General features: G+C 32.1%; 1 protein-coding gene across 1 annotated transcript; it reads left to right on the forward strand.

The window, feature by feature from the left end:
* Nucleotides 1-172: 172 nt before the first annotated feature.
* Nucleotides 173-26,110, forward strand: LOC123657025 (G protein-activated inward rectifier potassium channel 3-like). The gene is made up of 3 exons (XM_045592628.1): nt 173-500; nt 16,687-17,744; nt 25,892-26,110. Exons 1-3 carry the CDS (start codon nt 181-183, stop codon nt 26,107-26,109), a joined length of 1,596 nt encoding a protein of 531 aa, XP_045448584.1. The 5' UTR covers nt 173-180; the 3' UTR covers nt 26,110.
* Nucleotides 26,111-26,425: the final 315 nt, after the last annotated feature.

Here is a 26,425-nt window from a genome sequence, read left to right on the forward strand (position 1 = left end):
CAGAAATAAATAACTTAATATTTTTAATTTCAGGTACTCTGCACCAATGTTTAACAAAAACTTAAGTAACCGGACGTCAAAAATGTACTCCGACTGTAATTACTTCATTAAATATTTAAGGGAAACAAGTATTATTCTGTGGGTTTCAACGGTATCGTGACAGTAATTCACACAACAAGCATGAGTACAGAGACTTCATCTTACGAAATGCAAGTAAGGAAAGATGAGGTCCAGAATGAATCTAATACTACTTCTGCTACTAAAACGAAACCTGCTCTTTCATCTGGAAAGATATTCTATCGACCTGGGCTCATTGACGAAGAGACGGATGAAACAAGCGTTCTAGACAGTTCTGTGATAGAATCTCCGATACTTGGGGTGGGATACGGTGATAGTGGATTCTTGAGGCCGCCGCTACATCAGACGACTAGTCTTCATAGAGTCCCAACTTACAGCAGCTCGATCGGACAAAGCACTGTTTATCGACACGACGTTTGTAGGTAAGATTTTATTATATGTCAATATTTTTCTTTATATCTTTTGATACATACAATGTTCAAAGGCGTTCTACTTATGTTGTATATCACATAGAAACCTGTATTTATAAAGGAAACTCATTCAATGGGAATTTTTGTTTGGAATAACATTCTTGTTTGTAAATTAATTCACATTGTTCTAAATTTGAAGGCTACAAGTACTATCACAGATAACATTTTGTAAATGTCAATGTAAAAAAGAAAATCTTGAAGTGTGTTTCATTAAAATAATAACTAGGTTGATCTATATTACCTACATCCCATGGTTGTTGACTACAAAAGCTTCTAATAGATGTTCATGGTTAAGAGGAAAGGATACCGGCTCTTTTTCCATACAAACGTAGTCGACTGTTTCCTCCCTGGGTAATTGCACTAGATCAAATATTTTTGTAACGTAAAACCTTTAACTGCCGTGACCATGCACCTATGTCTTGGTTTTTTTCATATTCTTATTATCATAGGCAGTAAAGGGCTTCAAAACTCGTTAAAAAAAATCACATATTTACAAAAAACGAGAACATGGGCATTGCTGAAGGTTTTTTAAGTTACATAAAAAAATTGGCACATTTTGAGGAGAAAACAGTCGACTACGAAATGCTTTTTTGGTCAATAATTATTTATCTACCGAAAACCCCTCTCTTGGCTCAGAGCGCGGCGGCAGCATACAACGAGACAGGAACATTTTATTCAAATACCTATTTTTCAAAAGTCTTTCAGGTACCCTTACCTATTAATAAGTATCATTTGGTATTTGTATAGTTCGACATATTTGGTTTACATTATTTGATCAAAAAATAACATCTGCTTCACTATAAAAGCTTCAAATATATCTTAATGACTAAGTCTTTGTATTTTATACTTTGGCATGTTTGATTTTTTTCGTAAATTAAGAGGAGAATACCTACTATTTTTTAAGACAGCAAAAACTTTAAAGGGACCAATCTACACATTTTTGATTGACGAATTGGGACAGAAACATGCGTAAAATGTCATATGATGTACATTTTTGTGTCGGTTGTTGACAGCAAGAGGATTTTTTAAATGGACTACCAAGTCAAAAAATTTTTCGAATAGTTTGTGATAATTATGGACACTTTCCAAGATGATTGTGATAAGAACTAAGACCACGTTGTCCATTTTTATAGTTTTTTTTAGATGGAAATCGCACTGGTTGATTTTGAAATGAATGCAATGTCCGAGCATTATTACAACTTTTGGCACTAAAAAGTAATTATGGAACTAATTTAAAAAGATTAATTAATGCAAACGATACATTCTTAATAGAGTTTGACTTTGTTGTCACTCTTATGGCGGTTTTTTCCTATACGTAATGGTAGAGGATATTTGACCTAACTATAAGAAAGCCAATGTTTAGCCATTACCATGGCTGTGTAAGTCATATTCCGTAAACTTAAGAAGATTTGTTTTGTAATAAATCCATTTATTGAAATATTTGAAGTTTAATTAATTTCAAATGCCGTAGCCACGCAGCTATTATAGCTACGGCATTAAAGAATATAGCCACCCTCTCTCTTCCCGTGGGTGTCGTAAGTGGCGACGAGGGGATAACACAGTTCCACTTCCACCTTGGAATTTATAAAGCCAACCGATGGCGGGATAACCATCCAACTGCTGGTTTTGAAATACACAGGCCGAAGACGGGCAGCAGCGTCTTCGGTGCGACAAAGCCAGCCCTGCGGTCACCAACCCGCATGTCCAGCGTGGTGACTATGGGCAACACACATGAGTTCACGCCATTTTTGGCGCGAACTTGTGGAGGCCTATGTCTAGCAGTGGACTGCAATAACCTGAAATGATGATGATGATGAATGATAATTTCAAATGTAATTCATAAAAATTTTACTAAAAAATATTTAAATTTTTATTATTTTTTTCTAATGTTAATAATGTTCTAACTACATTTAAAATATTTTTCATAGAAACAAAACAGTATAAAGGACGTGTAAATAACACGGAATGTGTTACCTTAAACACTAGATAAGCGTTTCAGGTGAAACATTTTGCATAACTCTACGGATAAGATGGTACGTCATGTCTCAAATGACAACGTGGATTTATTTGTTTATCTATACTAATATCGTAAAGATAAAAGATTTGTACCTTTGTTTGTTTATAATGATTGTACTTGGAGTTTAGTGAACGGACTTAAATACTTAGAAAACTAGATTAACTCTTAGTAATCGCTTCAGCCTGTAATATCCCACTGCTAGACATAGGATATACTCCCTACTATGAGTAACAATCGCTATCAGGTGTACATAAAAACAACTGGGACCAACAGCTTAACGTGCTCTCCGAGGCACGGTGGGAGACCAGCAAGGACTGCACAAATACTCAGAGCACGGCAAAATATCTGTAAGGTCAATACAAACGTTTGCCATGTGCGGGGATCGAACGCGCCACCGCCAACGCAACAGCCACAAACCAGGGCTGTGACCGTTGCGCCAACGCGGCGACTAATACAGGCTGAGAAATATCATATTATGATTATGGCAGCCAAATGGTAGAAGTCGCTTGGGCTAGTTAGGTACTTCTTGAAGTGGTATATTCTATCTCTGATTGCCTATAAGTGGATGAGCGCAAATATATTCTGTACACTAATTTGTAAAAAAAATGTATATCATCTGTTGGCAGTCCTTTAAAAATAAAAATAAATTGGCGTTTTCCACGGTTTTAATTAGTTTTGCATTGGCTGACATTGTTTCGAATTCCTTTTACTCATAGCGTACTGTTTTTACCTTATTACCTTACTCAATAGTCATTCATTCATTCATTTCATTTCATTTAATTCCTTCTTTAACAACAGACAGGCAAATGTAAAAATAGCTCTTAAAGTAACTTCTTACGGCGACATCTGGTACGGAGCAAAAACAATTAATACGTTTTATAAAGGTTAGATATAAAAAGTAAATATACTTTCTTAGATAAAAATTAATTACAATTACAGTTTTTTATATAACTAGGTCGGCAAACAAGGCTACGGCTCACTTGATGGCAAGCGATTATTGTAGCTTATAGACGTCTGCAACACCAAAAGTATCACAAGCGTGTTGCCGATCCTATCCACAATCTCCCCCCAGGAACTCTGGTCACCTAACTCAACACCTATTCTGTAAGGTCGAGGTGCTTTCCCAGTCGGCCTGCTCTATATATTGAGCAGGAAATTTCGTGCTGTGCCCTACCTAAGTAGTCTTAGTCTTTTTATATGAAGTAGTCTTTTTTGTCTCATTTATAGTTACTACTCTTCTTCGACGAATCGTAGAATCATTATTTGATATTACTTTTTTTTATACAATGATGGCTTTCATTTGACCACTATTCCACCTGATGATAAGTGAAAATGCGGTCTAGGATGAAGCACGCTTATAGTTTTCCGGAAACACGGACGCTTGTAGAGAATTCCATTCTTTGGCCGTACGCATTAAGAATGTACTAGCGAATCGCTTAGTGCGTATAGTGGGAATGTCAACCATATAAAATATTGCCTTCTAATACGTAAAAAATATAAAATTATTAGAAAAAAATTTAGAAATTACTTTTTATTTTCTTCATAAAGTATACCTATAGCAGTATTGAAATAAACTGAGTTGTGATACTTGTCTTAAATATAAAAAACTGATATGCATATTAGCGCTTATGACGTTGTTTAAGATTATTGGTCGGATATAGTTGGGAAGTCTAAGTCGAAGTTTCTACTACTATTCGAATATGATTACATAAGCTGTTAGTGAATTACGATTCGTAACGTTATTGTACACCTTGATCAAAACTACGAACAATTTATATTTTGCTATTGAAAATTTTTTTATTGAGATCAAGAGATCTTGTGATAAAACTTATACTAAGAAAGTACAACATATTTTAATATTAATTAATTGTCATTATTATTTATTATCTCGCTGAAAATGGTATTGAAGTGAAAAAATCTGAAACAGTTCTATAGCGCGGCTATCAATATGGTATGCTTAATTCGTTCAAGTCCAACACGAATCTATATTTACAATAACGGACTCATTACCTACTTTTATACAAAAATAATGTCTTATGTACAACGTAAGTACAACGTAACTAGAAGAAACTATAGTCAAGTATATACGCGTTATCAAAGATTACTCAAAATGTAATCATCAGATATCTTGATCAAATTTAATTGGAACTACAAAACAAGCATCAGCTTTCGAGTTGAGAATCATCAACATCTGTACACCCAGTAAAACGTTATGTTGTATAATACAACATAATTAGGTGTAACTCGAAAAGAACTTGTTAGATCTCAATTAAAACCACTTTTGGATTAAGAAAAGTCATCAAAATCGGTTCCCCCAATCAAAAGTTCTGAGGTTATGGTTGAATTGAAAAACTCCTCCTTTTTTTGAAGTCGGTTAATAAGACCGAAGTTAAGTAACAGACTAGTTATTTTGATACTAAAAACGGTTGGCGGATATATTCCCTACTATGAGTAACGATCGCTATCAGGTGTACATGATAACAACCGGGACCGACGGCTTAACGTGCTCTCCGAGGCACGGTGGGTAGACCCACAAAGACTGCACAAACACCCAGACCACGGCAAACACCTATATGGCCAATACAAATGTTTGTCATGTGCGGCGATCGAGCCCGCAACCGCCAGCGCAACAGGTACAATCCATGGCTGTAACCGTTGCGCCAACGCGGCGTATTAGTTTATAAAAAAATATAATATCGTGGCTGTACCTGTACGAAGTTTGCCGACCCAGCTAGCCTTATATACTGTGTCTTTACATAAATTTAACATGACACCTGATACGCAATTAATAAAGTGCATTAATATGGTATTTTTTTATGTTTCGGCTTAATATATTTAGTCCTTTAGGTATAAATTAGTTAATATCACTATTAATTGCATGTTATCAAGACACCTAGCGAATACGATGATTTTAAATCCTTGACTGCTCAATATCTAATCAGAATAAAGATACATTCCTTACTTATCGAATAGTTTTGTAAAATTTTCGTAAAAGTGTACACATGTGCCTCGTTTTGCTCCTCGGGTGGTAAAAAAAATCGATAAAATAAATAAATAATATTTATTAAATATTATTTATTTATTAAATAATATATATAAATTTTAAAATTAGGTGAAGTGTTTCAAGATGCGTCGACGACGTAAATAATGTGGTGATAAGAAGACATTATCATTATTGACCAAGTTTGTTCCACTTCGTTTTAAGAGTATTGGAGTGACAAGATACCTGTCTTGATGGGTAATTAAAAAACACATTTGAATTTATATTTATTAATATTTCATTGTTTTTTTTTGTTTCATTAATTTGTTTTTATATTCTATCAATCGTAAACGTAATTTGATATTCAACGTATTTATCAACGAAGGTTCTCATTATCCTGTATTACAGAAAAGGTATGGGCAGATCTTTAGCCAAAGTATATCATCTCTACTGATGTTACAGTAAAGTTCATCAATTTCAAGAATATATCAAAAGACACTTTAGACAGAGTACATAAAGCCAATAGTTTGATAGAACATTTTTTTATTCCATAATTAAATCGTGACATTGTTCTAATAGTAATTAGGTTTATTGATACTTAAATTAAAAATAGACAATCACGTTTATAGTTGATTGGATATTATAATTAATCTGTTGATAAGTCTTTCCGAAAATATAAGTAGAGAGGACCGCTCTAGTGTGATGGTGCGTGTGACGTGTCGGCGGCGCATAAACATAGGCGATCTTATGAGTTCCATTCCCGCTCGGAGTAGATCTTTGTGTTTATACAGATATTTATTTCCGGTCTGGTTGTATATCTTTGTGGGTCTCCTCACCGTGCCTCGGAGATCACACCAAACTATTGATCCCAGTTGTTGTCATATATATCTGATAGCGATCGTTATTCAATGTAGGGAATATATCCGCCAACCCGAAGAAGCAACATGGTGGAGTAAGCTTTGATCCTTGTCCCACATGGAGAAAGGGCCTATACCCAGCAGTGGGATGTTACAGTCCGAATCGTGAATCGTGAAGTATTTATTTATTCTTTATTTTACACCACATTGAGTAATTTAATCATCATCATCATCATCATCATTACAGCCTATACAGTCCACATAGGCCTCCACAAGCTTACGCCAAAAATAACGTGAAGTCATGTGTGTTGCCCATAGTCACCACGCTGGGCAGGCGGGTTGGTGACCGCAGGTCTGGCTTTGTCGCACCGAAGACGCTGCTGCCCGTCTTCGGCCTGTGTATTTTTAAAGCCAGCAGTTGGATGGCTATCCCGCCACCGGTCGGCTTTTTAAGTTTCAAGGTGGTAGTGGAACTGTGTTATCCCTTAGTCGCCTCTTACAACACCCACGGGAAGAGAGGACGGGACGGGTAGGGAGTAATTTAATAGAGCATTATAAAGAAAAAAAAATGAAGTAGAGAATAATCGCTGTAAACATTTTAGTTATGACTCACATTTGTGGACATTTCGCCTTCGAATTATTTACATCAGCAAAATCCTTTTACAATGATCAGGTCTTGTAATATTAATCATAAAAAGATATATGGAGATAATCCTAGTCCGTCTTAAGTAATCTCTTTCACCTTACGTTTTATGCGTCACTCAAGGTTCATGAAGCACGATCCGAGAATGCTTGAAACTTGTGGATAAACGCTTAATCTGCCAAATCCCTATAAATCGGTAAACATTGATACGTGTCTAGATAATAGTGATTAATGACCATCTTTCCACTGAATATTGTAAATTACAGTACTTTCATAATAAAACGTTCATAAAAACCAAACATTGTTTCAAAGTGTAACTAATAAAGAATATACTTCCTACTGATAAATGCTAAATTTTGTGAAGATCGATGTGCGTTTGTTTGTTACTCTCACGCAAAAACTACTAAACTGATTTTAATGAAACTTAGTACGTTAATAGCTGGAAATTTATAATATTACGTAGGACACTTTTTATCCCAATATTCACATGAAATCGGAAATTACGGAGGTAAAACCGCATGGCGCAGCTACTCGCAGCCTAAAATCGTTCCAGTAGTTTTTGCATCAAAGAGTAACATGTTTTTGCCTTAGACGAATGATAAACATTTGACAAATACAGTGTGTAAAACGAATGATAAGCACTTGACAAATACAGTGTGTAAAAAACAAAACAAAAAAAAATACAAAAAGATATTTTATTAATCGTTACGTTATTTATTATTTTAGATATGGATAATAATACAATTAATATTCGTACACTAGAATATGTTAAATTTTAAATTTAATCCTGAACTCAAACTTTTTTTAACATATATACAATACAATTTTAAGAAGCTGTAATTTTTACACCATAAGTCTTGTCATTTATTATTGCAAAACTCATTGATTGTTCAGACAGTTACACTTTCCGCTCCAGGGTTCACTTTTAATTACCATTCGGCGACTGGGTTATGTATGTTAATAAAATAACTTTATTGCACATAAAAAAAATTGTTACAAGGTAAATTACGAAGAATATTAATTAGTGGAGTCTGTTGAACATATTAAAATATTTTTTATTAACAACTAGATGACCCGGTGAACTTTCTATCACCTACATATAGGTTATTTAGGAAAAATATGCGCAATAGATTCTCTGAACGCATCTATCAATATTTGTCATCCAAATGACAATTTTTTGACAAAAGATATCAAATGCTTTACAACTAGAAATATTTTCTCATCGTTTAAACCTACCTCTAATTCACCAAACAATCTCCGTCGTGTCTTCTCCATCTTACGTGACATTGGCGAAATCATCTGTGCCATTCGGCACTAGTGAAAGACATTAATTCTAAATTCATTCCTTCATTCAACGTTTAAGCCATCTCAGAACTTGTATAAATATTTCAAGATCAAAATTAGCCAAATCGGTCCAGCCATTCTCGAGTTCTAGCGAGACAAATGACCAGTAATTCATTGTTTTTACTAGCTGACCCCACAAACGTTGTTTTGCCATGTGTGTTATAATAATATAATACCCGACTCCCTTTATAACTTAGGGTTATGATAAATAGATGTTGACCGATTCTCAGACCTACCCGATACGCACACACAATTTTATAAAAATTGGTCCAGCTGTTACGAAGGAGTAACTATTATTGTGATACGAGAATTTTATATATAAGAATATATAGATAAATGTTGTAATAACGTAGGATTTGCTTTTCTTAGAGTGGCATTAGAATATTGACTAAATATATAATTCTGTTCACAAGCGAAAAAAGCAACTTTTACATAATTTACATCATCTAATAATTGACTAGCCCGTTGGTGCAGTTTGTAGCGCCCCTGCTTTATGTTCCGCGGGTTACGAGTTCGATTCCCGCCTGAGTCTAGGTGTAATTTTATTTATATATGTATTATTTGTATGTTTATTTATCAAAAAAAGTATTAGATATAATCGTACTCGTCAGATTTCAATCAAATTTAAATGAGACCAAACGACAAGCACGAGCGTGAGAGAAAATAATCATCAAAATCGGTACACCCAGTAAAAAGGTATGAGGTAACACACAAAAAAATGCAATCGAATTAAGAACCTTCTTCTTTTTATAGTCAGTTAATAAGTAAATAAAATTGTTTCATCGCAAATGAAAAGACACAAAATCGGTACACCCCGAAAAAAATGATGAAAGAACACGTATTAAAAATACAGTCGAATTGAGAACCACCCTTTTTGAAGTCGGTTAAAACAATGCAGCAAGTTCTTGTATCTAACTCGACACGCGCTTCACGTAAGTGCATTATTACAGGCAGCGGGGACAATTTGCAGGGTGTCACGGCTGCATTCATTTTGATTTATATCGTTTTGATCGGGATGTGGATCAGATTACTGGACTATTTTTAGCATACTTATTTAAGTTTACGACGTTTTGATAATAGTACTATGAGGAGTAATTTTATGTATTAATTTCATTAATTAATTTGTTTCGACGTAATTGATGCTGTGTGGTTACGGTACTAAAGAATATAGCCACCCCCTCTCTTCCCGTGGGTGTCGTAAGAGGCGACTAAGGGATAACACAGTTCCGCTACCACCTTGGAACTTATAAAGCCGACCGATAGCGGGATAACCATCCAACTGCTAGCTTTGAAATACACAGGCCGAAGACGGGCAGCAGCATCTTCGGTGCGTCAAAGCCAGCCCTGCGGTCACCAACCCGTCTGCGCAGCGTGGTGACTATGGGCAACACACATGAGTTCACGCCGTTTTTGGCTCGAACTTGTGGAGACCTATGTCCGGCAACGGACTGCGATAGGCTAAAGTGATGACTATGAGGGGTATTTTTATGTATAAATTTCATTAATTAATTTATTCGACGTAATTTCATTTGATGTTAAATTTTATTTTTTATTATTTCACTCTTAACCTACTTAATATTAAAAATTATGTTTGTAATCTTTTGTAGAATATAATGTAACTTTATAATCTATAATGTAACTTTGAATTTTGAATAACTCGTGGCAAACTAATGAAAAGTAAAAATTGTAGAATTCTTGGGAGGAAAATCGCTTCTCCTTAATACAGATAGCTCAGCTACCTAGCTAGGAGAAGTAGAGATCATAATAGTAATTACTTTCAAATACACCTAGAAACTGATTGTTCCTTTTTTGTTACTTGTTACTTGAATATGTTGTGTAAATACGGAAATAAAAATAAATAAATAATTGTGTTTGCTCGCAAACGAAAAAAAATCAACTTCGATGAAATCGACAAGTACCCGTAATATGACCTAAGAAGTTAAAACAGTCAGTAAATATGCATTATTAGAAATAACTCAAAAGCAAGTGCTTAGACCAAATATAAAATGATCACATCAAAAATTTCGATCTAACGAGTACATCGTTCCATAGCTTAATTGGCTAGAGCACCGACACGGTCAGTCGGAGATGCAGGTTCGATCTCCGCTGGAACGATCGGTTTTTGGTATGATATTAAAAAATGTTTATAACTCAAAAGTTCACGTGGCAAGCATCACCTTTCGATTAAAAAGAGAATCATTAAAATAGGTTCACCCAGTAAAAAGTTATGATTGAACACACATAAAAAATACAGCTGATTGAGTTGATTTTTTTTCAGAACAGTTTTTTTTTAATTCTTTATTTTAACCAAACATTTACTATTTATTCTTTAGCGTACAGATTTTAGAAACATGTGCATTACTGCTAACTTATATTTATAAACTAGCGACCCGCCCCGGCTTCGCACGGGTGCATGCTGATACTAAATATACTACAGAATGTCTTTATTGACAGTGTGAACCTAGCTTATGGCATGGTTATTAACATAATAACAACAACATTAAAATATGCTTCGTTAGGTTACACGTTGTTACAGAATACGTTGAGGAAATAAAGGTTCACTGCTCGTTCCCCGTAGGTGATAGCGTGATAATATGTAGCCTATAATATGTTGACCCGACTTCATAATAATATTCGTGCCAAATTTGAAGTAAATCTATGTAGTACTTTTTGAGTTTATCCCGGACATACATACAGACAAACAGACAAACAGACAAAAATTCTAAAAACTATATTTTCGGCTTCGGTATTGATTGGAGATCACACCCCAAGTATTCTTTAAAAAAAATATTCAACGTACAGTTTTCACTTTCCTACCATTTTATTATATGTATAGATTAGATATAAGCAATACGATTATAGTACATTTATTACTGTGTAAAACTGTTCTGAAAAAAAATCAACTCACAATCAGCTGTATTTTTTATGTGTGTTCAATCATAACTTTTTACTGGGTGGACCTGTTTCAATTATTATTTTTTTAATCGAAAGGTGATGCTTGCCACGTGAACCTTTGAGTTATAAACATTTTTTAATATCATACCAAAAATCGACATTTCCAGCGGGGATCTCCGACTGACCGTGTCGGTGCTCTAGCCAATTAAGCTATGGAACGATGTACTAGCTAGATTGAAACATTGCCATTTATCATGGGAACATAGCAGTAGTCAATGACACAAAAAAAACTATCCATCGACTCAATAAATAATTTTACAACAGTATTTTATTTAAGATACCTATCTGATTTTTTTTTTAAATCAAAAATCTTAAAACAGTAATGGCTTAAAAATATTTTTGTACGTTTGCCTCAAATTAACGCGGCTGACACCTCTGGGCACATATAGTATTTGTAAAAAACTCAATTAATAACTATATGATTAATTTCAACCTCACTCTATAAGATTTTCATATTTGTTATTTTGTTTTTATTTATTCGGTATTATGCTATAATGATGTAGTCAACCTGAGAGTTTTGTTTAAAATTTCTAAAACTTCAATACAAATTTTAAAACAGCATTTCATGTGATACAAGGCTTGATAATAAGTTATCTTACATATATGTATTTTTTCATACATAGCTATATTCTACTTACGAGAGGTTACAGACAAAACATGCCATGTATGTTAGCCAGGTACGTAGCGCTCGCGGTGTAAATTATAACCATAAATATGTTCGTTGAAATAAGTATTCCAATTCTGACTGTCATCATATGACGAACAATTACTTTACACAAATATAGGAAATCGTGGCTTTTTCATTACAAGTACCGATTTCGTATACACACCCACTTTTATTAGGAAAAACTATACCATATTATGTAATTTAGGTATATTTGGAGTATTTTCATCTTCTTCGGTAAGCGACAAATATTGCAAATTAGTGTATCACGTAGTGTTTAACATCATAAATTAATAATAAATGCTAAATCGTGCACATAACTATTTGCTCGGAGGTGTGGTGCGAATTGAAAAATTAATATGTACTTACCTATTGCTAGATCTGTGAAAAGTTGTAAATATATTTATTAAAAATCATCTACGGTATAACGTCATCTGTTTATAAGCACACGTTTTCATTAGGTTTTAACGTACTTAAAAAAAATGAGAAGGTTCTCGATTCGACTGTATTTTTTAGGTGTCACCTGATAACTTCTGGTTGTACTGATTTTGATGATTCTTATTTTAATCGAAAACTGGGCTTGTTATTAGGTACCCGTTTAAATTTAATCAAGTTTTGATTACTACTTTTTGAGTACTTCCCAAAAATGGGTATTTAACTGATTAATGAGTTGAAAAGTCAACTACCTACGTACCTGTCGATGTAAATTATAAATTGATTTATTTTTCATTTGTGTGTGCCTATAAATTATTAAAAAGACCGCCCATAGATTACGTTTTAAAAACTTCTTACTTTATTGATCTCTTCGTTCTTGTCAGTAATTAGGTATTCACATCAAATGTAATCCTCTGATCTAAATTATTCTTGTCTTTATTCTTGAAATTGTTATAAATAGTCTTTTTTTTTCTTTCGCTTAATTACTTGGATAATACAATAATAATCCTAATAGAATCTCTTGTCACAAAGTAATAATGATAAAGGTATAATATAAACAGATTATCCTGAAATATAAAAAATAAAATCATTTACAATTGTCGTAATAATCGTCATATATTTTTGATATAGAAACTGACAGTCACTGCTTGTCAAACTTTCAAATGCATTTAGTCATCGTTAAGTTTTCTGAAATTTTTCAATTTTCGGAGCAATTTTCCTAATCTTTTAATATTCTTCAAGACTTATCCTTCTACAAAATATAAGAAAATTAAAAAAAAAAATGCTAAAATAGTTTGAATATAGTTTTATATCTAGGGTGGGATGTTACTGTGGTTGTGGGTTTTTTGTTGTGTTTGTTATTGTCAGAAGAAGGTTCTTATGAAAGGAAATATTAAGAAAATTGCATGGATAATTAGAAAATTTTAGAATACTTAACCACCATATAAATTCTTTCTAATCTAACCTTAACAATTTGGACAATACAAACTTTTTAATGTAACCTTATGTCGTTTGACAAAGAATTGACAGAAGATTGGTTATAAACCTTTTTTTTTCAATATATTTTTTTTAAATTAATTTACCAATTCGAATTTAATATTCATAACTAAGACAGGACAGCGTAGTTGGGTCAGCTAGTAAACAATATTATAGCTTTATTTTTCAATCACGAAACCCTTAGAAAAATGTAAATACTTTGATGATCCTTCACAAAATTATTGTTAGGCCTCATTTAAAGAATAAATTTATTTAAATGTCCTCGTTCTGACGCTCGCTCTTAGGACATGATTGCAATTGCTTTATGTACTTAACATAATAAATTCTTAAGAGCTTCTGATAACTACAAGGATACACTATATTATATTAACTAGTCCAATTATAGGCTCAATAAATATATTATTATTATTTTTATTTCAGTGAAAAAAAATTATATCTAAGTTTTTTATTTATGCTGCATGACCATTATTTTTAACCGACTTCAAACAAGGAGGAGCTTACTTAATTCGACCCTATATGTATGTTCGGGGATAACTTCGTCGTTTGTGGACCGATTTTGATAATTCTTTTTTTGTTGAAAAAGAGATATCCTTAATTTGGTACCATGATAAGAAAACCAGGGTCTGATGATGGGATCCCAGAGAAATCGAGGGAAACTCTCGAAAATTCGCATAACTTTTTACTGGGTGTACCGATTTTGATAATTTTTAATTTCATTGAAAGTCGTTATTTATCATGTGGTCACATTTAAATTTCATCGAGATCTGATTACAACTTTTGGAGTAATCGGAGTGGAGTAATAGTGCATATTTACTTGACTATTTTTTCGTCTACCTACGTTGTATTACTTGTCGATGTAATTGAAGTCGTTTTTTTTTTTCGTCTGCGAGCAAACACAATTATATATTATTTAATCATAGCATTTTTAATCCAATTTAGTTTATTTCCTTTATAAACTCAGTGTAATATTATAGAAAAATATTGTATTTTATTATAACTTCTATTTAACTTCTTTCAGCGTGCCTTACCGTCAGTGTCACTGAGCATCAGCGTTATTACACATGATTTCCCTTCTCATATTTTTTCATACTGCTGACCTTATTATTTTTTAAGGAATAAACTTGCAAAAAAATGATTTTTCAAATATTCTACATAGAAAATACTATATAATTACCTGCATATAATGAATTTTATACAGCTATAACATAAAACATGTTATACAATTAGTACAATTGTCAAGAACAATTAAGAATAATCTGTTTATCCGTTAAACTTTTATTTCATGGGTTTTAATCGCATCAATCTTACACACAGGTAAATAGTGGCTTGTGACGTGTATGACCAGATAAAATGTATTTTTTAAACAACCTTCAAACTGTAACGTCGAGAAATACAAATTAGTGCTTTAATGATGCGCATTAACATACTAATTTGCACTGTCAAATCAGAAATGAAATGAAAACTCGGGGAGGTATGTCCTTAACAACAAAGGTTGTTATCAATAATTGAATTTTTGTACACACAATTTTTGTTCTTATAATTGATCTTTTCAAAACTTTTAAGCAGATATTAAAAAATAGGTAACAATAAGTAAATAAATAAATATCTACACAATACACACACGGTCGTCTGTTCCTAAAGTAAGCAACTTAATGCTTGTGTTATAGGTAACAGCCGACTGGTATATAGCTACATTTTTTTTTTGATAAACATACTTATAAATAATACATATATAAATATATAAATAAATATTTATATTAAACCCAGACTCGGGGTCGGAATCGAACCCACAACCCTCGGAACAGAAAGCAGGGTCACTACAAACTGCGCCAACGGGCTAATCATTCTTTTAGATATGATATTTTTAGAAATATAAATGTTACGTTCAATGCTATTGTATATTTATAGAGAGCTATAGAGATTTAGAGACATACAAAATTCTACTATCGTTAATGTTAAAACCGTTACTTCTTTTTTTTTTATTAACATTGACCAATAAAACTGATTAAAATAGAGAACGAATAATAATGTTTTCACGTTATGAATTTTTATATATTAATACGTTCCGGTTAAGATGTTAGTCTCCCTTTTTAGAAAAAACCTCACAATTATTCTACATTATATTATAGACCATTGCTTGCTCTACCAGCATCCACAACTAAAAAAATTATTATTGCTTTTGTTTTTGTAAATTAATTAACTATTAAAATTATATATACTTATATGACGGCTTTAATTTTGAAACAACGTCAACATGATTGACGGTCGGTATTTTTTTTCTTATTCAGTGTGAATTATTCGCACGGGTGTTGCTAGTGATTTTTTTTATCATAACTAAGTAATGATATCCATAAATAACTTTTCAAAGAAGAAAACCCTTCGTGTACATTTGAAAACTGTAATTATTTAATTTCAATAATATCACGACGATATCAAAGTGCATATTAAAATGTCAAATGTTAAATATACTACGGCTAGTTTGAATTTATTTATATATTTACGGTATCGATACTATTGGCTCTAAAGTACTCAACATTGTACACGGTAAAACACCATGTAAGCGCATGGACATCAAAATAGACACAAACAATATTTTGTTTTCCGACGTAAGCTGATAATTTTTGATACAGAATTTCGCGATACAATTATAAAGCGTTTAACGCGTCGTCTCGAGCACGATACAGGCAGTCGTGATCGCGACATTATCGCGTGCGATGCTTCAGGAGGCACGAGAGCTCCGGGGGATGATGGCGCAGACGATCGCCTGCAAGTGAGCCGTGCGCACGACGCCATGCACGCCGACCCCGAGTCGCCAGCCAGCCGAGAGGAGGCCCACCTCCTGCCCGACGAGTGGCTCAAAATCAAGCCAGTTCCAGGGAATGGAAACCTTTCCCCTGGAGTTTATTATCCCACCGTCAGCAAGAGGTTCGTCGATGCGCCTCAACCTGTGCCGTCTCCGACCGCAATCACCCCGTACTGTTGCTTTTCGATTTTTTTTTCAAAATTTAAAAATTTTTGTCTTTCTGATTTCCGCATTTTTTTATAATAATATATCGAGTTATATACATATAGAGTTTATGTTTAAATATTATACATTAAGTATATTAACATCGACGAAGGTCGTAGCATCGTAGCAACTATACGAACGTGATCTACGCGTTCACACTTACAGTCAATCATCTACATAATTATGTTTAGAATCATTGACATAGAACGGTGTAATAAATACTCGTGTATTTGTTTGCAGAAGCCGATCGCACAGGCATGGAGCTTCTAGAAGAACTAGAAGACGGGCCATTCTCAAAAATGGTGAATGTAATATTCTCAAGTCAAAGATCTCACAACGGCGTTTACGGTTCCTTCAGGACATGTTCACAACGCTCGTGGATGCCCAGTGGCGATGGACTCTACTCGTGTTCACGCTTTCCTTCATTTTGTCCTGGTTGGGTTTTGCTCTTATCTGGTGGTTGATTGCATTCACACACGGCGACCTCGAACCGGACCATTTACCACCAATGCAAGAGAGTACAAATTGGAAACCGTGTGTTTTCAACATTTTTGACTTCACCTCATGCTTCTTGTTTAGTATTGAAACTCAACATACCATTGGGTACGGTGCACGTACTACGACAGAAGAATGCCCAGAAGCTATATTCATAATGTGTCTGCAGAGTATAGTGGGTGTAATGATACAGGCTTTCATGGTAGGTATTGTATTTGCTAAGATGACGAGACCGAAGCACCGAACTCAGACACTTTTATTCTCGAAATATGCAGTAGTTTGTCAAAGAGATGGTGAACTGTGTCTCATGTTCAGGGTCGGTGATTTGAGAAAATCACACATCATAGGAGCGAGCGTAAGAGCACAATTAATTCGATCCAGAACAACTAAGGAAGGAGAGCTATTATCACATTATCAAACTGAATTGGAGCTAAACGCAGATGGATGTGACAGTAATCTTTTCTTCATTTGGCCCATCACAATGGTTCATCGAATAAATGCCAATAGCCCTTTCTACGGTGTCTCCGCTGCTGACGTTCTTCAAGAAAAGTTCGAAATTGTAGTTATCTTAGAGGGAACCATTGAATCGACGGGACAAACGACACAAGCGCGTTCTAGTTATACAACAAGTGAAATTATGTGGGGACACAGATTTGTGCCGTTAGTGACATATAACCGCGAACGCCAAGGGTACGAGGTTGATTACTCGAAATTCGATAATACTGCGCAAGTCGATACTCCCCTTTGTTCTGCTAAGGAGTTGGATGAATTCTACGGGAATCAAGCTGATCGTAGATCTATTGGTAAGTTTTTATTGATTGTGAAATATGGTGATGGCATCGTTGTCTGATTATTTGTGGAAAACTGTAGTTTGTAATCAATACGTTGCTTGCTTTGTGTATCGGCTTATCTTAACAACGAAAGCCTTATCATGATTTCCAACGATAGATTGACGTGAACTATGTAACTTCCTTAAAATGTTAAGAATAAACCTCTTAATTTTCTTTACAAATGATATCGAGCTGCTAATTTATGATTTTATAAATTTGCATTTCCGTGACGCGCTATTAGAATTATCTAAGAAAATTTATCTAAGGTCAACAAACGAACGGTCTCAGCTATTACTTTAAATGATATCTTATTTGTTGCCTTAGAATTGATTGCGGAAAAGTGCCAACCATATTAATATGCTTTTTAACCCACTTTGTTCACTATCATTGTCATTTATCTTTGTAAATATTTTTTTATTATTTGTTTATGTAATAAGTAGTACTTTACAGTTTAATAACATGTATCGATAAATTATACAATATTATAAGTTTCTAATTAGTACTTATTTTTTATTGTATTTTTATTTTCGAATGACAAAGGATATGAGCATCTTAAAGACACTTATTTACTCTGAATCATTTTCTGAGGAGACAATATAATATGTGTAGGATATTTACTGATATAGAGCGTTATTATTCACAGCTTGTTAGAATATTCACGTGATCCTGAGTTTGTCGCATACAATACTAGAGGTTTTCAACATCTATTGTTTAACAAGCGATGGTTACTTCGTTCTAGGGAATTTAAAAATTAAATAGTGATTTTACATATTCCTCGGTAACTTAAAATCCAGTATAAAGATTCAAATATCGAGACATAAATTTTGGTGTGTCAAATTTAAGCTAAAATACCGTTCAACCGAAAATTTTTAAAGTTCTTAAACAGTTTAAAACTTAAATAATTGTGTTTGCTCGCAAACGAAAAAAAAAAACTGACTTCAATTACATCGACGAGTAATACAACGTAGATCGACGAAAAAATAGTCAAGTAACTGCGCGGTATCAAAGATTACTCAAAAAGTAGTTATCAGATCTGAATTAAATTTATATGTGACCACATGACAAACATCAGCTTTCGATTAAATTAAAAATTATTAAAATCGGTACACTCAGTAAAAAGTTATTGCGGATTTTCAAGCAGTTCCCTCGATTTCTCTGGGATCCCATCATCAGATCCTGGTTTCCTTATCATAGTATTAAACTAAGGATATCTTCTTTCCAATAAAAAAAGAATTATTAAAATCGGTACATCCAGTAGAAAGTTATGCGGTATAATACAACGTAGGTCGACGAAAAAAGCGTCAACTAAAAACGCATTATTAGATATAGCTCGAAAAGTAGTTGTTAGATCTCAAATAAATTTAAATGGGACCAATTGGCACACACCACCTTTCGATTAAAAGAAAATTTGTCGAAATCGCTCCACCCAGTCAAAAGTTCTGATGTAACATACATAAAAAAAAATACAGTCGAATTGAGAACCTCCTCCTTTTTTGGAAGTCGGTTAAAAAGCCAACTCTATGCGCTTGCAGTTATTCTAATGGCTGGATTAATTTTCTATTTTCTCAAAATTAAATAACTTAAAAATTGCGATCAATTATATTGATATGACAATGTTTTATTAGAGAATGTTTTATTATTTTTTATTAAAAATTTTAATTAGAGATTTTAATTACAATAATTTCGACAGGACAGACTAACATGTCAGCCAGTTGATAAAATAAATGATCACAAAATAACGAATTAAAAATTAGGAAAGTAGAGAAAAATAAGACACGACACGAATATATTTTAGAGATTATACTTTGTAAATACTCATAATTATTACGCTTGATAATATAATTCCCACAATTTTACTACATTAGTAAAAGCGAGATTAAGCGAAATTGAATATTATCTTATTATATAAATGTTTTACGTTTTTATGGTTATTTTGTGAAAACTATTCAAAAATACTGATAATGTTTATAGATAAACAAAAATCTTACGTGCCTACTTCAAGATCTAACCATTTGTATTTCGTATTTGGTGGAACGAGATCAGTATATTCAGTTAAAGAGAATTAAAAAAAAATAATAAGATATTATCTTAATCGTATTTATTAAAAATATTTAAATAAACGCTTCACACTTAACGGCCCCCATTAGGATTATCTCCTGTGTCGGGGATCCTGAAACACACACAATACACAAGCACAAACGCCCAGACCACGACAAATATCTGTATGGCCAATACAAATGTTTGCCCGCAACCGCCATCGCAACAGCTACAAACAAGTGCTGTGTCCGTTTAAAAAAAAAACGGTAATCGCCCCAAGATACAGATAGCATAAATGTTATATAAAGTTTAATAGATTCATAGAATAAACAAAGGGGTATGACTATTTTTAGTTTATAACCTTTTAGCTCTTGTAAAATAGTAACAGTGTAAGCACGTAATGAAAAATACTTCTTCCCATGCCGTCAAATCTTAACCGGACGTTCAATTTTGGCAAATTCAACACTCCCCCATTTTTAAACAGGATACCAATAATATTTCGCTCACGTTTTGTGAACAATTTATTGTGTGAATGTCGTCATGATTGTCGTCAGTCCATTATCCTTATGACCACAAACAATTGGCTTGCCGTTTATTCGAATCACCGAGCAGACGACCGGATTTAACGACTTTATATTACTAAGTAATCGATTTTTAAATTTGAAAGAAGTTTTCATGAAAACATTGTCAGTAACACAATCGGCTTTTAATGTATGTGAATAAATGAATTAATAGATTTATTTATGAAAGGAGTAAAATATTAGAAACATAAATGTTCATCCTATTTTATTTTTAAATATTATATTAATAGAAATGTGTTACTTTAAAAAAATATTTAAAATTAAAAAGAAATATCAGTTGGATTCTATAGATATCACAATAGAAATATTTGAATCTACTTACGAGTACACTACAATTTTTTACTCTAACAATATAAAAAAAAAGTTCATGAAAGATCAAGTTCTAAAAGGCAAATTTATGATCGTCAGAAAACATTTTGCAATAGGCATTGAATGAAGACAATTTAAAATAATATTAATATCTAAAAATTACAATACGTCAACTGACTTTTGATAGTTAAACGGCTGATTGGTTAACGTCGGAAACTTAATTTTGTGTCATGTGCAAAATATTTTTTTTAATTTACTTCTAACATTAATAATTCACCCTAACGATGTGTTGCATGAGAATTAATCGCATGTGTTATGGTACCTGTACTAACAAAAAGTAAGTACACTTTGTTTATAACATTCTTTTTTGTAATGTGGTTCCTCTCGAATACTTACAAAAATTCCTAGCTTGCTTTAAGTATTCTGCAATAATGATCTCTAATTAATTGTTACAATATATCTTATCACAGTCAATAATAAATTCACGATAAGATATTAATATAATTAACAATTAAACATACTTATGTATAATATTCTGAAGCACGTTTCACGAGTTCGTAATCTGTGTTTTGTGGTATATAATTTTCCTTTTACCATTTTAGTTTTAATTATAGATGCGAATATTTTTTATATCTCAAGCATAAATATAGTATTCTGATTTTGAAGATAATATAAAATTTAAAAAATTGATAATAAAATCTATGTATATACTTTTGTAGGTAAAAAATAAATAAATATTACCTACGCTGAAACGTATTTTCCTATAGTGTATTGTTGTGCCACAGAGAGTACGGAGCCCATGGTTTTGAAGTTACCGGATCGCGCTCTCCGCACGCCTGTACCCGCCGCTGAAAATCCTGCGCCAAAAGCCGAACAGAAGAATGGAGATTTTACCGTTACGCTTTAAGAATATTTTTATGTAATATTAATTATCGAAAACAAATATGTATAATTATAGACAAAAGTAATATTATTGAATCTCTTTTCATGTACTTCGGTTTTTTAAATAACAGTATTTTGTAGATTTCAACTAGTCTTCATGAAATAAGAGGTTAATTTTAATTCATTTTACTAGTCATTCCAAATTTTGTATTTTATCGAATTTCCAACAGAAGTAGTGAAATTATCAGATAAGAGATTTGTTACATTTACCTGTCTTCCTTTTAGGTTGTGCGATAAAGATCGTTGTTCAAATACATTCCATTATATTTTTATAAAGAAAATAAATTATTATCTTTATTTGATAAGAAATTAAAAATATATATATAGAGGGTAAAGCTAAGTTCTAGTTAAATACTAACGATATACGACTTTTAATTTATTAATTATACAAATAAAGTTTTCGAAAGATATCCCAGTATTGAAATTTGTTTTATCGATGTTGATATACTGTTTGTTTGATATATTTATTTTGTTGTTACAATATGTATCACATGCGAGAGATAGCATCACTATTGTGTTACTGAATCTAGTTCGATGTAAATATTAAATGAATAATTTATAATGTGAGGTTGATTCGTGTTTAATTTATAACTCCTTCCAAGTCGTAGTTTGTAGAACGCAGTGAAACGTAAAACGTTCTCTTAACATTCAAACGGATTTTGAAAATGAAGCGCAAAGTCGCTAACGTGTTTCAACAATTCTATCCTGATTCTATCTCTATTCTTTAAAACTAAAAGGAATATTGCAAAGTCATTACAGCCTATACAGTCCACTGCTGGACATAGGCCTCCATAAGTTCACGCCAAAAACAACGTGAACTCATGTGTCATCATATTGCAAAATCACTTAACAAATAACGATGATTTTATCTAAAATTGAAAAAAGTACACAAACATAAATAAAGACGTACCTCATTTTTTTTAAATTGGTTTAAAATGGTAGGTAAGTGTCAAAAAGTCATTATAATTTGCACAAATTCAACAAGTACCTCATAGAAGTTATTTTGAGTGAATAAAAGCTAAAAACTTAACCTCAATTTGTTATTTACTTTTTATTAGACTATAACTTAGACCCAAAAATGTCGTATCTTTGCTTACGAGTTATAGTTACGTTACTTTGACGTTAACGAAGATAATTAAAAAAAAAAAAACATCAAACTATTAAAAAGAATATAAAACAAAGTATTTTTTTAAATACAGACGCATAAATAGAACAGATAAAAAAACAACAAACTATACGATACGACATACACAAATTTTCGGAAACGAAATTTTCAAAAGTTTAGGTTAAAATACGTTTAAAAAAATGGCTACTCAATTTACTGATATTTCAACCTTAAGTAACGTGTTTATGTAAATATAAGATGAAATGTTATAAGCAATCAGTCATATATTATAAATTAAATAGACAAATAAATAAAATATAAAAAATGAAATGTAAATCTGAACAGTAATCATGTATTGCAGTATTACCTAAATGTTATTTACCTAACCGAAACTTAAACGGCTGTGCTTTATTTAAATAATAAAATATTTGTTACTCAAGATAAAATAAAATTACTACTTAATATATATTCTTTATGTATATAAATACATAAAGACTAATAATATGAATTTGAACAGTTTGTACGATTTTATTTTTGTGTGACCCACACATTAGGAATTCTAAACATTTTTGAATATCATATCAATAGCTTAATTGGCTAGAGCACCGACACGGTCACGGAGATGCAGGTTCGATCCCCGCTTGAACAGTTTATTTGCTAATCTCAGGTATATACTGGTTCGAATTGAAAATTTTTATTTGTGTTGGACAGCCTGTTTACAGATAAAGGCTATAGGCTACTTTTTTTTAAATTAGCGCGTGTAAATCCGCTAGGCTTAGCCAGTGATGATATACGATGTGAAGTAAAGATAAAACTACTTTATAGTGATATAAAATATGTATTTGATTACAGAGTTATTTGAAGTAACGAAATCGTGTTTCTATTACTTTCCATAGATTTAGATAACAATAGAAATGTTCTGATTTTTATCACTACATTACTTTGATAATCATAATCATATTTTGGATATGGAATTACATACATACATTTTTTTTTTTTGTTCTTGTCAGAATTACACCTATATAGATAAAATATAATTAATTTGTTTTTCTTTGTATAAACCCCCTATTTTTTTATTTTACAAATGAATACAGATAATTTATTTATTTAATTATATACAAAGTCACAATTAAAAGTACCAAAGAACATTGTATATATATTTTAAAAGGATAAAAAACATAGTAGGTAAAAAACAACATCAAAAACAGTTTCAATATTCATCAATTATTATACAATTTATTATTATAATTTTATGGTTTTTCTTTCGAATTTAATGGTTCTTCTTTTGACTATTCTTTCAATCGTTGTTACGAGTAAATCGCCTGCAAATATATGTTCACAGATGCTTGTCATTTATATGTTATCTATTTATTGTTACCAATATTAAATTTCAATAAAGGGTATCGCGTGTATCGTAATTTAAGAATGTTATATTTCCGCTTGTTTCTTGTGATGTCTTTTGTCCCTTATTGTTGTGTTGTACATAAACAACTAGTGCTGAAAGTCTTAAGGAGAATGTATTTTTGCGTCAATTTTAAGCTGTTAATACGTAAATCCTACAATCTTAAAAAAAAAAAACTATTAATCGTAGGAAATTAGTACTTAATTCTTTTATGTTTTCTACGATTTATACCTAATTGTATTAACAATTTCAGATTATAATTGATAAATACAGTACGAAAACAAATTTTCTTATCTAAATTTTTATTATCCTCTATTAAAATTACCAAATAAGGGAAATGGAAATGGTAAAATATCGAATCATGATCAAATGCAGATTTACTTAAATATGTAACTTTTGTTAATAAATAATAAATACTCTTTATTGTACACCACAAAGAAACTTTACAAAAAAAAGTGATACATTCAAAGAAAGATGTACACAGGCGGTCTTATCGCTAAGAGCGATTTCTTCCAGACAACCTTTGGGCATAGGACATAGCGTAGAAAAAGAGGAGCGGTAGGGAAGTGTACAAACAGTTGATAAAGAATTGGCATATAGTTAACAAACAATATGATATTAAAAAGAAGTAAATATACATACATATACATATTTGTTCTTTTTTTAAATTATAAAGAGATAGCTTTAACATAAAGCCACGATCGTCTGTTCCAAAGATGCTTGTGTTTTAAATAAACGTCGGCGGATATAGCATAAACATCCGCCAACCCGCATTGGAGCAGCTTGGTGGATTAAGCTCTGAACCTTCTTCTACATGGGGAAAGAGGCCTATGCCCAGTTGTGGGATATTACAGACTGAAGCGAAACAATTCATGTGTAGAAAAAATTTAGGTATACTACACCCAGAATGTAATGACATTAAATTCTGCAACTTCATAATGCAAACTGCGCCAACGGGCCAGTCAATTGTATAAGGATGCAGTCACAAACACATATTTAAAAATTGTAATTTCTAAATTTTTACGACGCATTTAAAAAACAAAACATGATAATATCTCAATGATAAAAATTTGCTCGCAAACGATAAAAAAACTGACTTCAATTTACATGGACGAGTATTAATGCAACGTAGGTCGTCGAAAAAATAGCTAATTAATACATAACTGAGAAATTACTCGTCAGATGTCGGTTAAATTTAAATATAGCCACACGACAAGTACCAGCTTTCAATGAAGAGTTATCATAATCAGTACACTCAGAAAAAAATTGTTAGGTAACACACATAAATTACATTAAAATTGAGTACCCAGACCCACTCATCTCCTTGAAGTCTGTTCAAAATACATCCTCTTTAAGCATATGCTTTGCTATTTATGTTTATAAAGTTCCGCTGTGTGGATAAAAAAAAACAGGTAACGTATTTTTTTTAAATATTCGTAATATAATTTAATATACATATTTTCTTTACAATAATATTACGAACGTGTTGATTTTCAAACAACTTATCAAAGCGTAACTACAAAAATATGTAAGCAACAATGCGTTTGCTTATTCTGAATAATGTAAAAATTATTTCACGTTATCAATATATTACCTATATTAATAACAGACATATTTTACTAAATATTGAGAAACTATTATTATGTAGCTATTTGAATAATCATACCTTAGTAGTTACGTCATAAATATTTTAAATCTTCAATTTTTGACATAATAAAAAAATATAGGTATATTATATTTTCAGGCTACACGAACAGCTCAACGGTGACTGGTATTTTTTATGACAAACCAATATCACCTCTCGCAAACGTAGTCAACAGACTGGTTGTTGATGCTATGAGGCGAACGAGTCTAAGCAACAAACCCTCTGTTGTGAAATACCCACCTGATTTCTTTAATAGTATTAATACTGAGGAACACACGACGTCGTCCAGTGAAGATGAAACCAAAAGGAAAATATGAAGGAAAAAAAACAAGTATAATCTCTTTTTAGGCATACGCTCGCTAACGCCATCTATCATCGAGTAGTTGTACTATATTTCAAATCGTGTTCTTGGCGATAGTTCACACAGTTATGTTTGTAAAAATTATCTAATAATATTTTTTTATAAATATTGTTCATTTATAAGTTTAACCTTTATTATATTTGTTTATATAGATAGAATTAATGTATTTTATTCTTAAATAATTTTCTACAGTTATTAAAGAAACATGTTCTTAAGTCATTACTTTTAAAAAGTAAGCAATTAATTGTAAGTAAAATTAAAAGGTTGAAATA

Source organism: Melitaea cinxia, chromosome 10 (genome assembly GCF_905220565.1).
Source record: "Melitaea cinxia chromosome 10, ilMelCinx1.1, whole genome shotgun sequence".
Lineage (NCBI taxonomy): Eukaryota > Metazoa > Arthropoda > Insecta > Lepidoptera > Nymphalidae > Melitaea > Melitaea cinxia.

Excerpts from the sequence above, each read along its gene's own strand:
- LOC123657025 (XM_045592628.1), top strand. The coding sequence starts at position 181 with ATGAGTACAGAGACTTCATCTTACGAAATGCAAGTAAGGAAAGATGAG. Across the intron at positions 501-16,686 it reads TATCGACACGACGTTTGTAG|AAGCCGATCGCACAGGCATG; the intron begins GTAAGATTTTAT and ends ATTTGTTTGCAG. Across the intron at positions 17,745-25,891 it reads AGCTGATCGTAGATCTATTG|GCTACACGAACAGCTCAACG; the intron begins GTAAGTTTTTAT and ends TTATATTTTCAG.